This window comes from Ooceraea biroi, chromosome 9 (genome assembly GCF_003672135.1).
Source record: "Ooceraea biroi isolate clonal line C1 chromosome 9, Obir_v5.4, whole genome shotgun sequence".
In the NCBI taxonomy this organism is placed as follows: Eukaryota; Metazoa; Arthropoda; class Insecta; order Hymenoptera; family Formicidae; genus Ooceraea; species Ooceraea biroi.
Window position 1 is genome coordinate 483,933 of NC_039514.1, and position 14,010 is coordinate 497,942.

At 35.9% G+C, this 14,010-nt stretch overlaps 2 protein-coding genes across 6 annotated transcripts in view; one reads left to right on the plus strand and one right to left on the minus strand.

Annotated features, from left to right (window-relative positions):
• Nucleotides 1-10,347, plus strand: LOC105276144. Of its 3 annotated transcripts, none has more exons than XM_011333526.3 (5): nt 1-441; nt 706-727; nt 851-2,522; nt 2,641-6,191; nt 6,351-10,347. In XM_011333526.3, the coding sequence occupies exons 3-5, from the start codon at nt 851-853 to the stop codon at nt 7,299-7,301; spliced, it is 6,174 nt and encodes a 2,057-aa protein (XP_011331828.2). In that variant the 5' UTR covers nt 1-441; nt 706-727; the 3' UTR covers nt 7,302-10,347. The 3 variants fall into 3 exon arrangements, with proteins under 3 accessions (XP_011331828.2, XP_011331829.2, XP_011331826.2); XM_011333527.3 differs by lacking the exon at nt 706-727 and having other exon boundaries at nt 6,351-7,153; nt 7,329-10,347; XM_011333524.3 differs by lacking the exon at nt 706-727.
• Nucleotides 10,341-14,010, minus strand: part of LOC105276145 (high-affinity choline transporter 1-like) — an 18,565-nt gene continuing 14,895 nt past the window's right edge. For 2 of the 3 annotated variants that reach the window (XM_026972461.1, XM_026972462.1), the window contains one exon: nt 10,341-13,885. In XM_026972461.1, the coding sequence (XP_026828262.1) occupies nt 13,602-13,885 (284 nt within the window). In that variant the 3' untranslated portion in view covers nt 10,341-13,601. The remainder of the gene's footprint in view (nt 13,886-14,010) is intronic. The other variant, XM_011333528.3, reaches the window with a different exon arrangement.

Consider the following 14,010-nt stretch of genomic DNA (forward strand, 5'->3'; position numbering starts at 1 on the left):
CAGAAGATAGGCGACACTTTGTTGAATGCTACGAAGGGAGTACGATCGAAGTGCGACTTTTATACTGCACGGTGAGCACGAACAACACGTGACTTAGACAGTGACTATTAACTATTAAAACTGTAATATTAAGAGCGGTTAGTTTATTTTAATATGAGTGACACGAAGGATCGGATAAAATTGGTGAGATTGTAAAGTAAATGCGCTGGTGAATTGTAAATTTGTATTTTCGATGAAGAGTTCATTACATTCCACATTATATAAACAAAGAGTGCTCTGTAACACAAGTTGACATCATCGTCTCTTATCGCTACGTGATTTTTTTATGAGAAAGAAACTTGGCTTTAAATATATCACTGACATCGTTGAGTCATAAAAGGAAGAAGAAGAAAAAGCACTGACATCTCGGAGGATTACTTGGATTAACTGTGTTTGATCGATGTAAGAATGCAAGACAGTTTATTATAAAGCAATGTAGGCATAATACACGAGATCGCAAAATAGATAGCACAAAAGATATCACAAAATTACTCTCGTTACTTTCTAAACTATTTACGATTGTAAATTAACCTATATTCTGAAAAGTTGAAATAGGTCGCAATTTTATTCTTTCTTCCTTAACTGATTTGTCGTTTATTCACATTGTATATATATATTTTTTTTAACTTTCTATTTTTTTTAATTATACTGATTTTATTTTTTCAGTGAAAAATTTAAAGTTCTTAAAGTAAGTCAAGAGGAACAGATCTGATATTGCGTATTGTGTAATTTTTGTAATATGAATAAAATTTATACGTGTGTATGTGTATGCATATGTATTTATATATATGTTACATTATATGTTATATAGATGGATAGTTCAGACGAGGAATTATTTGAAGCAATACCGAGTACTTCAACATCAAATTCAAGTTCAGAATGGACAGTGGAGATGAATAACATATCAATGCAAGGTTTACTTAAAAAGGATAGATCTTCCAACAATGTTCTAATGAAAAATATTTCGATAAAACTTACACGCTTATCTAGTGTACAATTGATGACAAAACGACAGAAACTGTCTGAATCTAAACCTAGAATTAGGCGATTTAGAAAGTGGAAATTTGGAAATTGTACCAAAAGGAGTAACAAATTAGCTCGAGCTAAATTTCTAACTAAAAACGCCAAAGAGACAGAATTTATTGCTAAAACTACACTGGAATCTTTAAAGAATAAAGTAAGTGATGCAAACTTGTGTAAAGAGGCAGACAATGGAACAGAGCAATTACATACTGGTGCTTCAGAGAATGCGCAAGATATACAAAACGATAACAGTCTTATTTTGCCGACGCATGAAGTGCAGAACGAAGAAGAAAAGCTATGTAATAGCGGAACTAGTGAAATAACTACTGAAGCAGAAGGGTGCGCGCGTGTTTTACCTTACAAGTTTCATCAAAGATGGAAGGAAATCTTTAATGCAATAGATACACCAACACATTCTGATAGTTCTTTCTCGACTAGTGAAACTGTGGAGCAAGATACATGTGATAAATCCTATACGACTGAACAGCTGAGAAGAAATCCGTTTGTTAAAAAATCGAAACCGACGCACATAAATAGTTCTCCAGAAAACCAGTTAGAAATAAAAAGGAAAATGTCTGTATCTGACAATGATTTGCCCATAAGAAAAAGAAGATGTCGAAAAATATCATCGAGTAGTAGCAGTACTAATAGTACTAGTAAAATTACAGCTTCAAGCAATGTAGCAATGGATAAAGATGACAATTCGATTAAATTTCGTTCATTTCATGAAAACGTGGATCAAGAAATATCACGATCAAACATACAAGTCACTAGCAAATTGCAAGTGAGTTTAATTAGATTGGAAGAAATGAATGATCCTGATGTCATTAAATGGCAAAAAAGTAGAACGCAAATGTCCTTAGAAGTGATATCTGAAGAGCAAACTGGAACAGAACCATCACCAGATAAACAGGAAGCAGTAATCATTGAAGAAGTATCAACACCTAGAAAGAAGTTACGTTATAAAGAACCTTTAAATACTAAAGGTGATATGACTACTAGACGTCGTTCTTTTATGAATAGTCTCCAACGGAATGAGTTGATATTGAAAGAAGAACAATGGATCAAATTACTTTTTCCAGAGAGTAGAATGTTGAAAAGAACAAACGTTTGCGAAAATCCATTAGAATTATTAGCGACATCCAGCAGTAATAGTGCTAAACAATTTGACAAATTAAACAATTTGTTGGACACACCGACGTTAAACAAGAAATATAAACTGTTCAAAAAGCCTAAAGTTTTATTGATAAAATTAGAGTGTTTGAAGTACTCTTCCAACGATGATAAATATTCAGCAACTGAGATTGATTATTTAACACAAAAGTACGTAAACAGCGTGATAAACTCCACTTGTTCAGCTGTTGCTGAAACAAAAGATACTAATATAAATTCTAGTACGTCCAGCGAACAAAATAGAAACAAAAGCTATGAATTGGTCACAGAAGAAAATTTAACAAGAGGTATGTTTCAGAACGCTTATGATATGCATGTATCAGATTATGATGTGCATGAGTCTGATTTGATTTTAATATTTATGTATGTTTAATATGTTCTTATGAATATTAATTTTTATTACAGGCATTGAAGTTTCAGAAAATAACAGCGATAAAAACGCACCATTTAAAATGCATTGTAACGCAGAAGCGTTGACGTCTTCACCTCGAAATAAATCAGCGGAAACGTTGAAGGACAAGTCACAGCAGACGTTACTACAAATTTGGCAAAACGCTTTTGGTGCAATGAACAACCCGCGAGCAGCAACTGCCAAGCAATCAGCTTCTACGCAGTCATTGTCGGTAACACCATCAATCTTGCAAAATTTACCAAAAAAGTCGCCAAAGAAGTCGACAGATACGAGACGAGATAAAGGTATTTTCAGTTCTTTTACTTCCATGTCTACGTCTTCCCAAAGCCAAAAAGCGCCAGTTACTTCACCGAAAAAACACACGGAAACGGAAGTGATGTCGACAAGATGCAACGAGACATCCAAAAACGTGGTTTCCGATTATGCAAATCTTCCAAATAATACAAGCGTTACAACAATAGTCTCTGAAAATAATGTTCCTCAATCCGGTGATAAAGTTGTTTCTAAAAGTCCGTGTAAAGATGCAACAGACAAAGTTACCGTTTCCAATTCTTCCTCGAGTCCATCCAACCCTGAAAAATCAAGAAACTTTGAATTTTACGTTGAGCATGACGCATCAGATAGAGCACCGTCGAAAATGCCTGAGAAGAGCAATCACAAAACATCAGTCAATGATAAGACATCCGTAAAATCGAACATTTTAGAAGAGCAAAATAATCAGTTACCATGCAAGAAAGTGAAGCCATACAAACAATACAAATGCGTCATATGTACTACGCCGTTTGAGAACTATAAATTGTTGCTGCAACACATGGCGAATAGTTCATGTAAAGCATCCACTGCGGATTTCGCAGATAAAATTCACAGTTCGGAGAGCCCAATATCGATGTCACAACAGTGTTCTGCCGTTAACAAGGAAAGCGATTCGCTGGAAGCTGATCGATCTGTCAGTGACTCCCTTATAAGTGATGAGACAACTTCTTCATCCTCCTTGACGGTAAACAGTGATTCGCTATGCAGGAAGTTGTGGACGCCGCAGTCAAAAGCCGAGTCCAGACTATTGACGAAGTCACAGTCAGCAGATTCCCAAATTCGAGTGGAAGCTTCTACATTCAAAAATTTCGAGAAGTACTATAAACAATTGAATATTACCGAAATAATATGCAAAGTTTGCTCACAAATCTTCAAATCTTACTCGCTGCTGACTCACCATGCACTTAGTCGCCATACGACTAGAGAGCTTGAGAATGCATACGTGTTGCCCAAGAGTAAAAATAGTTTTATACAGGATCAGGAGACCAGTAATAGTAACGATCAAGTCTCGAGAGATACGATTAAAAACTCGACAGAGGTAAAAGAAACTGCGGAGGAACATATTGACCTGATTGGGAATAATACCATCGAGCAGGCAGAAACACCGCTAGAGAACGAATCAAACACCGAGGGCGGTGCAGTTTCTGCTCTGCCAGTGTCGGAACGTGATGCGATTGAGAGAAGAAATAATCCGCAGAACTTATCGGAGATGAAGTGTACAGGAGAAAATGCAGAAATACCATCAGCAGAGAGCAACGAAACGATTAAAACGATCCAATGTGCGGAGAAGAATAAAGTTCTTGAGCCTGCGGTCTTCTCTGAGAATCCGAATGTGTCTCAGTCGCGTATTTCTATCTGCAAGTGCCACGACATCAAGGCGGCCGATGGAGATAACATATACATCGAGATAGTAGTGTTATGCGAACTTTGCCAGACAATATACCGTCGCTTCGAGTGCTTCGAGGCCCATTTTCAACGCTACACGAAAGACTCTATCTGTGTTAAAGACCGAAAACGCGGCAGGCCAGTCAAATTGCTCTGTCATGCCTGTCACAAGATACTCGACAGTATTCAAGATATATTGTATCACCTAAAATCGCATGTCCGGCCGAAGTGCAAGGTCGTAGCAGGTTTCCGCTGTAACATATGTAAAGTGATCTTCTATGGATTTGGAAATATGTTCAAGAATCACTATCACCAGCACGTGAAGAACCGGTATTTCCTGGCCAGCCGTTTAACGTTTCCGCAGTTTTCCTTCATTGGTACGACATTTACCAAAATGCCGAGCATACATAATGAAAATTTGCTGGAGGTTTACATGCAAATAGCTGACTACTTATGCCGAGTATGTAAGAAAGTCTTTCCCACAGAGGAGGCTATAAAGTTGCACAAGACAGTTTGCCAAAACAGCAAGGCTGTTGCTGCTGTGACCGCAGGCACAGATGACGTTGGATCCTTACATAATACAGCGTCTGGAAAATCTTCGTCGTCCACGTTCGAAAATGTGCAGATTTTCCAGATATGTGACTTCTGCAATACAACGTTTTACACCAACGATTCCTTTGAGGTGCACTCGTTAGAGCATAAACAGAAACGGCACATACACCAGCATTATATGACCGTAGCCGTCACCGCTGTCACGAAGATATATATCTGCAAGGTGTGTACAACTCTGTGTCACACTCTGAAGCAATTTGAAGAACACTGGGCGAGTCATGGTATCCTGCAGGAGGAATATATATGTTCTCTTTGTCAGAAACAGTATCACACTTTTGATCTTTTCAAACAGCATGCAATCACACATAAGAACGCTGACGAGAAGCAGCAAGAACCGATCTTGTGCAAGGTGATTTATCGGGACGCTAACGACGAGAACTCCAAAACGAATAATCCGCAGGAAGACGTCGTCATGGGCAGTAACAATTTACCTCAGATGAATTTGAATGGCCTGCAGGGAAAAGAATGCACAAGCAACGAATCGTACATCGATCTGGAAGTACCATCAGCAGCTAATAATCACCAACCCGCGAGAGTCGAAGCGATGCCTCGAAGCGATTTGTTAGCACATAAGGATACGCAAGATGTAAGGAAGGCTGTGGACGTTCCAGAGAAAATCTCTTTGACAAATGCCATGACAGTTGCACAGTCAAAACAAGCGGTAACAAACACGACAGACGATCGTACAGGAAGTGAGGCGGCGAGCAAGAATGCTGAAGAGAATATTGAAGAATTGGAAGAGGAGGGTGATCTGGTAATAGAGATGTCAGAAAGCGAAAAAGGTTCAGTATCAGGTGAGAGTAGGCAGAAAACCGATAGTGCACAAAAAAGTGCTACGACGTCGGATTCTACTACAGTTGCTGATGAAGGACAATGTCCCAGCGACATGACACCGTCCAATACCTCTGCGAAAACTTGTAACGATGCGAGTCCGAGCTCGGAGGCTAACTTAACATCTACAAGATCCGTAATTGAATTGAATAGCATGTCGAAGAATGATAAGACATCTGTCGCCGATAAAAATACTGCGAGTACAACGACAACGACACCGACACAAATCAACTGCACAAACGAGACGAACAGCACAAGCAGTATAACGGCTTCAAACATCAATTTGGAAGCAAGCCAACCTAAAGAACTGTTGCCAAAGAATGTTATGAGTTCGGTGCCCAAGTCCTTCCTGAGAGTGAAATCCTTAGCGGAGTTAATGAGCGTTTCTCCGAAACAGTGTGAGGTATGTATTTAATTATTTAATTAAATAATTATTTAATTAATTTAATTTTAATTATTTAATTATTAATTATTTAATTCTTTCATTCTCGAATCTATTATTTAATTCTTCAACATAAATTAATGGAGCATGCATTAACACATGACATTACGACATTCACAGAATGACCAAACATCTTCCGCCAAGAAACCGCAAACGGCGCTGTTGAAGCCGCAGTTTGATCCGTCGATGCATGCAGCATCACCAGCAATCCAGAATCAGCCAGTAATAATCGCCAATGTACCTCCTGTACCCATTCGTCCGCGTCTACCTACTCAAATGTTCGGCCAGGCGAACCGTCAACAATATCAAATGATCAGCATAAAACCGATAAATATTGTCAATTCCAATCAAGCAACCAATATAACAAAAGCAAACGAGTCTCAATATAACATGACATGGATACCGCCAAGTAATTCTACTGTGCAGCCGCAATTACAATCACAACAGATATTGCAGCCGTTTCAACAGATGTCACCGCTAACGCCACTCCACCAACAACAAAATTTACCGTCTTATGTCAACCAACCGAACATAATGATTCAACCTATTCAGCAGCAGTTTCAACAACTGCAGCAGTTCCAACAATTACAACAGCAGAAGCAACAGCATTTGCAACAACAACAGAAGCCACAATTTCAACAACAACAGAAGCAGCAAGTGCAACAACAGCAGCAGCAGCAGCAGCAGCAGAGGACAAATATGGCAACTGTCAGATCGTTTATGCCAACAAACATGCATCATGCGCCCATAACATCGCTACCAGTGTACTACCAGCAGCAACAAAACCAACAATTGATAGATGTTTGCAACAAAGTTCTGTTTGATCATTGTATGTCCAAAGAATACGTGCCTTACCAGTTGTCGACGAACAACAACGTGCCAGCAAATCTGATTAACAGTGTCCCACCCGCTGGTGTGATGAGGCAAGTATCGCAGAATCCGAAGCGCTATGCTTGCGTGTACTGTCCCGGTTTCGAGTGCAACTCGGTGCAAGAATTTATGTCACACGAGCGTTCGCCGAAGCATGAGGCTCGTAGTCATTACAACAGTGTATCTTATGTGTCTCGGTAAACTGTAATTGATGTTTGCATTCCATAGGAACGAGAACAATCTCAACAGATGAATCCGCTCATTATTCGCCTACATTGTTCGCAAGTTGTTTTCGCAAAACGGCATGGAAGAATCTATAGGATCAATTTCTTCGACGAAGATAAATTTTGTTCTATGTTAATGAAACAAAAAAATCGAAAGCACTAGGCGATTGTTTCGTACGTACATTTCTGATCAATTATTTCGACAGAAAGATTTAGATAAGAATATTCATAGATCTGTCTGAACGGTTACTTTTATTTATAGTAAAGTAAAGTTTAATCTCCATTTTAAGACAAGGGTTCTAGAAACGTTGAGACAGTTGAGTCAAATGTGAATTGAATAAAAGTAGTCTCGAACAGAAATGCAAAAATAAATGAAAAATAAACTAAAAAGGAATACTCTTGTTTGTCTTTAAAACGGCCCGATTTTCAACAATTCAATTAATTATTATAATTACATTGTTATACTATAACTGAAGATCTTGTGTACATACTATTATGTTTGTCCTATTATTGAGGAGCATGAGCAATGAATTTTCAAATGTTTATACAGAAATAAATATTAATTTTTATTTTTGTATACAGTTATTTAACATATGATTATCATGATATTTAACGTACATAGTTGAGTACGAATCATCTAATGATACGTGTATCGTTTTGTATGAATACTGGCGAATTAATGACTGATTCGTTATACGAGTCCATATTTAACGATATCGTTAGATTATCGAAATGATTAACTATTTAAATATATCTTATATCAGGAATATAGTTTATAAAATACTGTTTATTAAAATTACAATAGAAATATATTTTAAACATTGTAATTCTTTCACACAATATTATACAACTTGTTTTAGCAACAGTATTTAAATAGAAGTCTGAATATGAGATTAACATTTTAAGATGGCATTTGTAGAATGTTATTTCATTAGATTTTTAAAGAAAATGTTTTCTAAAATCTCTATACACTTTTAGTTTCAAGTTAGGAATACATCGTTAATTATTATTTTTAATAATTATTTTATATAAGATCCCGCTTTATTCATACTCGTTATCTTCGCACAATAGGCTTGTTTGCACAAACAATATTTTAGTAATACATTTTTAAATCTGCAGTATTTCTTTTACCGAAGATGTAATTGTATTGAGATTTAAGAAATACTTCCAAAAAATAATTGTAAAATTAGCAAAGTCAGTCGCTGTTTAATAATTAATAAATAAATGCGCTTATTTTAAATGGTGTGCTGATTTTAATGTATTTCATATTGTAATTTTTAATTGTAAAAATTTTCGATTTTTTTAACTGAAACAAAATTTCATAAAAACTCAAAAATACAAAAAGAACTGGATTTTAAAACTTGTTTGTCATTAAAATTTCCTGCAGCATGGTTTAATTATTACATACCTTTTTTATGTACGACTTTTTAAGAATAAAGTTACTTTCTGTGTTATTAAATTATTTCTGCATGATGTAATATATTTCATAAAGCCCATTTTGGACTATGCAATATATTGCGCAAGATTTGACGCAAGTTTTAAAGCAAGAAATATTGCAGAATATCATACACAAATTACAAACAAATTGCATGTGTTTCGTAAATTGCGCAAGATATTGAAAATGTGCTCTATTCCTAATAAGAAATTTTTTGTCTGCGCCATGTGTGAGATCTGTTTTTTCTGAACTATTTGCATTAATATAAGAAGTATATACATCTATTTGTTTTAGCTGCCTGCATACTAGTGCAGAAAAAATCTTGGAAAAAAACAAACGTTTGTTACTTGTTTGTTTATGATTAAGGTTGTGATAATCGCTTCGCTACTTGCCTCTGTATTACTCATTTTGTTATATATGTTCCTATTAAGCACGCTATTCCAATATGTAACTGATACTTTCCTCCATGTTTTCAGTTTGTACATATTGCGTATACAAGTGCATATTGCGCACATTTTGCGTCAAATAAAATGTATAGTATACAACACAATACAATTTAACGGCAAGCAATTCTTGCAAGAAATTGCGTCAAGTCTAGCGCAATATATTGCATGATCTAAAACGAGCTTAATACATGTCATATTGACACACATGAAAGCAGAAACAACCGTTTCGAAATCTATAAGCTTATAATTATAATTTCATTATTAATGATTTGCATTGTTGCGTAGACTCATGATTCTTAATTGTAATATATAATAAGTGAGCAAAATCATAAAAAAATATTGAAAATATGGATGCTGAAAAAATGAAAAAATGTCTGTATAACTGTTTTGTACAGTCCGATTTAATATTCGGTAGAGAATGCAACCATGATTTATGTTATTGCATCTCCACAATAATGTTACACAAAGTTGCGCTAATTATTATTAATTTTTTTTTTATAATAACTCTAAGTGTAATATGCGATTATAAATATTACATATTCTTTATACGAACTTGTTATAATATAACTTGTTATACTGACTTTATATCTACAAGATGAAACAGAGTTGTCAGAAATAATGACTGTTTTAATAGCAAGGGAGCGAGTCACAAAAGCGTTCATGCCCTCGATTATTTTCGACTTCAAATTAATATTAATGTATAATAGAGCTTAAAAGAGCTTTGAAAGTCGACAATTGAGGACGAGCGAATACTTTCATAGCCTGCTGTACTGTACATACATATATATAATGTAATATTATCTAATTCTTTCCTTTATGCCGTACATGTAAATAGAATATTGGAGGAATATAAGCAAAATTATATTGGACAACTGATTGTATCTTCATGATGATGAAGTTCCCAAGTTTGAAGAAAAAATATCGATTGGAGTACGTATTACATGCAAAAATATATCCAGTATAACAAATTTTGGATTCTGTGGCAGTCTCTCCTTACGTTCTAAAGATGTTACATTATAAGAGAGATATGTACGAAGTAATGTATTTTATAGTAATTCGAAGCAACTTATGAGGGTATAACGAGTTATTACAGGATACGATTGTAATATATACTTGTGCTTTTGAATAAATGTTATTCTTGCGACTTGTCTCTTTTATTCGGCACTTTGAGCGACTTTTCGTATCATTCCTTACAGTGATTATTATTCTAGTCATTGGGAACGTTACAATTATTGACAATATATATACTGTAGAGACTATTATTATAATACGAGTGATTTTACAATGAAGAAAATATCTAACAAATATCAGGTGTCGTTCACGAATAATTTACTCTTCGATATCCATGACACTTGGCGAACATCTATCGAATCAAATATTATTTCTGTAAACAAGAAATTATTCGTGGAAAGATTTTTGTTGCAAATTGAATGAACATTTATATAAAACATTTAAGTTAGAAAGTATCCTGTCCAAAATGCTTTCAAGTGCATTTCCTCGGAGACATTCCGGACATTTCATCTAATTTTATGAAGATTGATGGATGAACCGTCCTCTGATTTTACTGCAAATATCGGGCATCAACGTTTTCTTCTATTTTTTTCTTATATCGATAATAATGAACGATCCTTATATTAAGGCAGACTTACGTGGCTAACTTGTACATCGGCTGACCGTATTCGCCGAGAAGATTCAGGGAATCGATTATCTAATTATCAAAACTTTGTCTGTTTTTTTTCAGATTGCACGCGTGAGATAGTCAAATTCTCAAAATTTTTATAAATTTTCAATTATTTTGTCTTAAAACTTTAATTATTTGGTCTTCTAAGAATTACAATCCTAATGATCAATTCCTAATGTATGAATCAATGATTAGATCATGTTGAAAGTGAAAAAAATCCAGACGAATTTTTAATATTTTAAATTAAAATAATCAATCATTCCTGTTTTTATTACGATGAATAAACATAGAGAGTAAGGATCGATGGCATTAAAATTCGGACCTATTAAACTTAAACTGACGGAAATTATTTTTGAATTGGTTTTTCTTCGACGTAAATTATCGGCACGGTCATGCCAATGGCATCCTCTTTATCTTACGCTTTGGCACATAATTCACGTTGCACAATGTCGATTGCGTCTTTATTCGGAAACAAATACTTGTACTACGTATTAATTAATATATATGTGTAATAGATGATATATAAGAGTATACACATGTACGTTATAATAAGTATTTCTTACAAAAGCTCTCTGTGATGGTCGCATACGTGCAAACTCACAAGAGAAACGGTGCTCCAACGGTGATTATTTTAAAAAACGTAAAAGTATCAAGTTACAATATTTATATAAGAAAGAAAGAGAGAAAGAGTGACTTTGTATAAAAAATAAAAGCCAATTTTGTTCATTATTATTATATCGTTGATAATATCATCACGAATAACATTGCAACATGCAAGGGTGGTAAAACTAAGTCGTAGCCAAGTTTCTGGAGGGTGCAAATGTTCAGGAGACACGTCATGCGATCATCGAACCGATTAATTAGTCTACCTTAAGGACCTTAAAGTACCACTATGAAGGACCGAGGTCCTTCACGAGTCGATTAAGTCTCGAATGCTCGTCCCTACGTTTAATAATACTGATGCAGGTATTCGATGTTCACCTCTTACCTTCTATTTTACATCGTGCTCATCTTACAAAGGTACGAAGAGAAGTCTAAAAGCGAGTCGTCGAGTATAAAGTCTCACTCACTTTAAGTACACTATGATCGTCTTACGTTAAGTATCTAATGTCTAGTGTTCATTTACAATGGGAAGGTATAAATTAATGGCCATATAAGAATGATATTTAGAAACGATAATTAATCGCGCAATCTCGCTCACATTACTCTTGGCTTAATTTCCAGAGATTAACATTTCGTTCAACTATTCCGCGTCGCTCAAGATTGGATCCAGCGGAGAGAGTACAATTTGATTGACAAATATTACTCTTGATAAAATTGCAAAGCCGTTGAAAGTTCCATATTAATTATTTGACAGTTCTATCCGTTTCATCCAATCTGCTCAATTACTATTTACAAAATTAATAAGCGTAATTAACAAATAGAGATTCGTATAAAGGGCTATGCTTAGTTTTATGCAGCTTGAGCGATAGGAAAGGTATTTCTGCTATCTACGGACATTCTTTCTCTCGATATAAAAGTGTGCTCCACTATATTTACACAGGAGGGGAGGATCATCTCTAAATATCATTCACATTTTCAATCTCTCTCTAAATACGGCATTGAGCTCGAGGGAAACGTGAGAGATCGTTTCCCGCTAATGTAATACCAACTAATCGCACATGTTAAGTTCGCGTTAAGTTCGTAACTAGTTGTACAATAATACTACGGAACTAACGAGATATCGCGTTAGTGGAAAAATATCATACTTTCTTGTTGACATATCGTAAATTTGCACATGACATTCTTTGGACGTTCCGCAACGATTTAAGCTCCGCCCGAATCCGCGTCCGTTCGGCAGGAATGGAGCTTACACCGTTCTTCTTCTTGCGATTTATCATCATTTCGTTTTCTTCCTCCCTCTTTTTTTCATTAGACTAAGGAAATGATATAAGCCTGTGTGCATCACTCATCTCACATATTGTATTCCTAATCACTAACTATGATTTATCAAAGGTTCTATAATATGAAATGATCAATGCGTGCTGAATTCTATTTGCGTGTACGTATGATACGTGTGAAATGTGCGTGCGTGTATATATGTGTACACATGTGTATTTGGACGCGTAAGTATTGTACAAAAACATTGAGTATTAATTAGCTTACATTTATAATAGACTAGCCGAGTTTTTCAGTCCTGCATTAAAACAAGATCGTCTATTCTGGCCTTATTTAATTCATCTACTCAAGTGGAATGTTGCGAGTATGGATATCTTTATACAAAACTGATTGTGTAATCTATCAACTATATATATTGGTTCCACAGTACAATTGTCAGTCCAAGGGTCGTCAGTCCAAGGGTCTGACGAACAACAGAAAAATCGTATGATGATTGAGCGCGCCGAAAAGTGACAGGGCGGGTTTATGATTGTCTTTGTTGTCTTGTGTAATACATTGCGCTTTTGAATAAAAACGTAGCAACAAAACAGCAAAGAGAGTGAACCTCCTCTACAAAGGCATCCCCGTCACTGGCTTATACTAGTTAATGATCAATCCTAGAATGGTGCTGCATCGGATTGCTATTTTAAGCAACTTTATACAAGTAACAAGCAATGTTCCAAGTATTAGAAATATCGCAGACGGAAGTTAAATATTAAGAGAAGCTTTGAGCTCGGAAACGATTGAGATCAAATAATCATGTTACTGATGGTGTTCTTTCTAACTAGGTTCCCATCTTTAGAACCTGCTGACAGCTTCGTCGTCCGCGACGAAGTAGTTGGAGCTCTTCGCGACCGAGTTGTACATGCCGAAGGTGGGACTGCAGATGATCGGGGCACTTGTGTTCCCGAGTTCCGTCTCATTCGTCACTGACGAATGCCTGCCGATCAAAGACAATCTCCTGTCCTTCTTCGCCAGCGTCATACGGCAGTCTTCCGGCCTGAGTGGCATCGAGGGGTAATTCGGCTGCCTGGCGAGCGTCGTCAGCGCTCGGTCTCCCGTGTCATTGAAGCTGCGCAAACGTTTGAAAAAAATGACCGGAGAGAGCGTTCGAGGATCGGATCCTTCACAGATGCCATATCAATCTTTGTTAAAAATTCTGAACATTTTCCTCGTGATTGTAAAATATTAGCGATTATTACAGTAT

What these genes read in the sequence shown, in the direction of transcription:
- LOC105276144 (XM_011333526.3), top strand. Translation starts at nt 851, where the DNA reads ATGGATAGTTCAGACGAGGAATTATTTGAAGCAATACCGAGTACTTCA. An exon ending in AGAAGAAAATTTAACAAGAG is followed by an intron (nt 2,523 to 2,640) that starts GTATGTTTCAGA and finishes TTTTTATTACAG; the next exon opens with GCATTGAAGTTTCAGAAAAT. An exon ending in TTTCTCCGAAACAGTGTGAG is followed by an intron (nt 6,192 to 6,350) that starts GTATGTATTTAA and finishes CGACATTCACAG; the next exon opens with AATGACCAAACATCTTCCGC.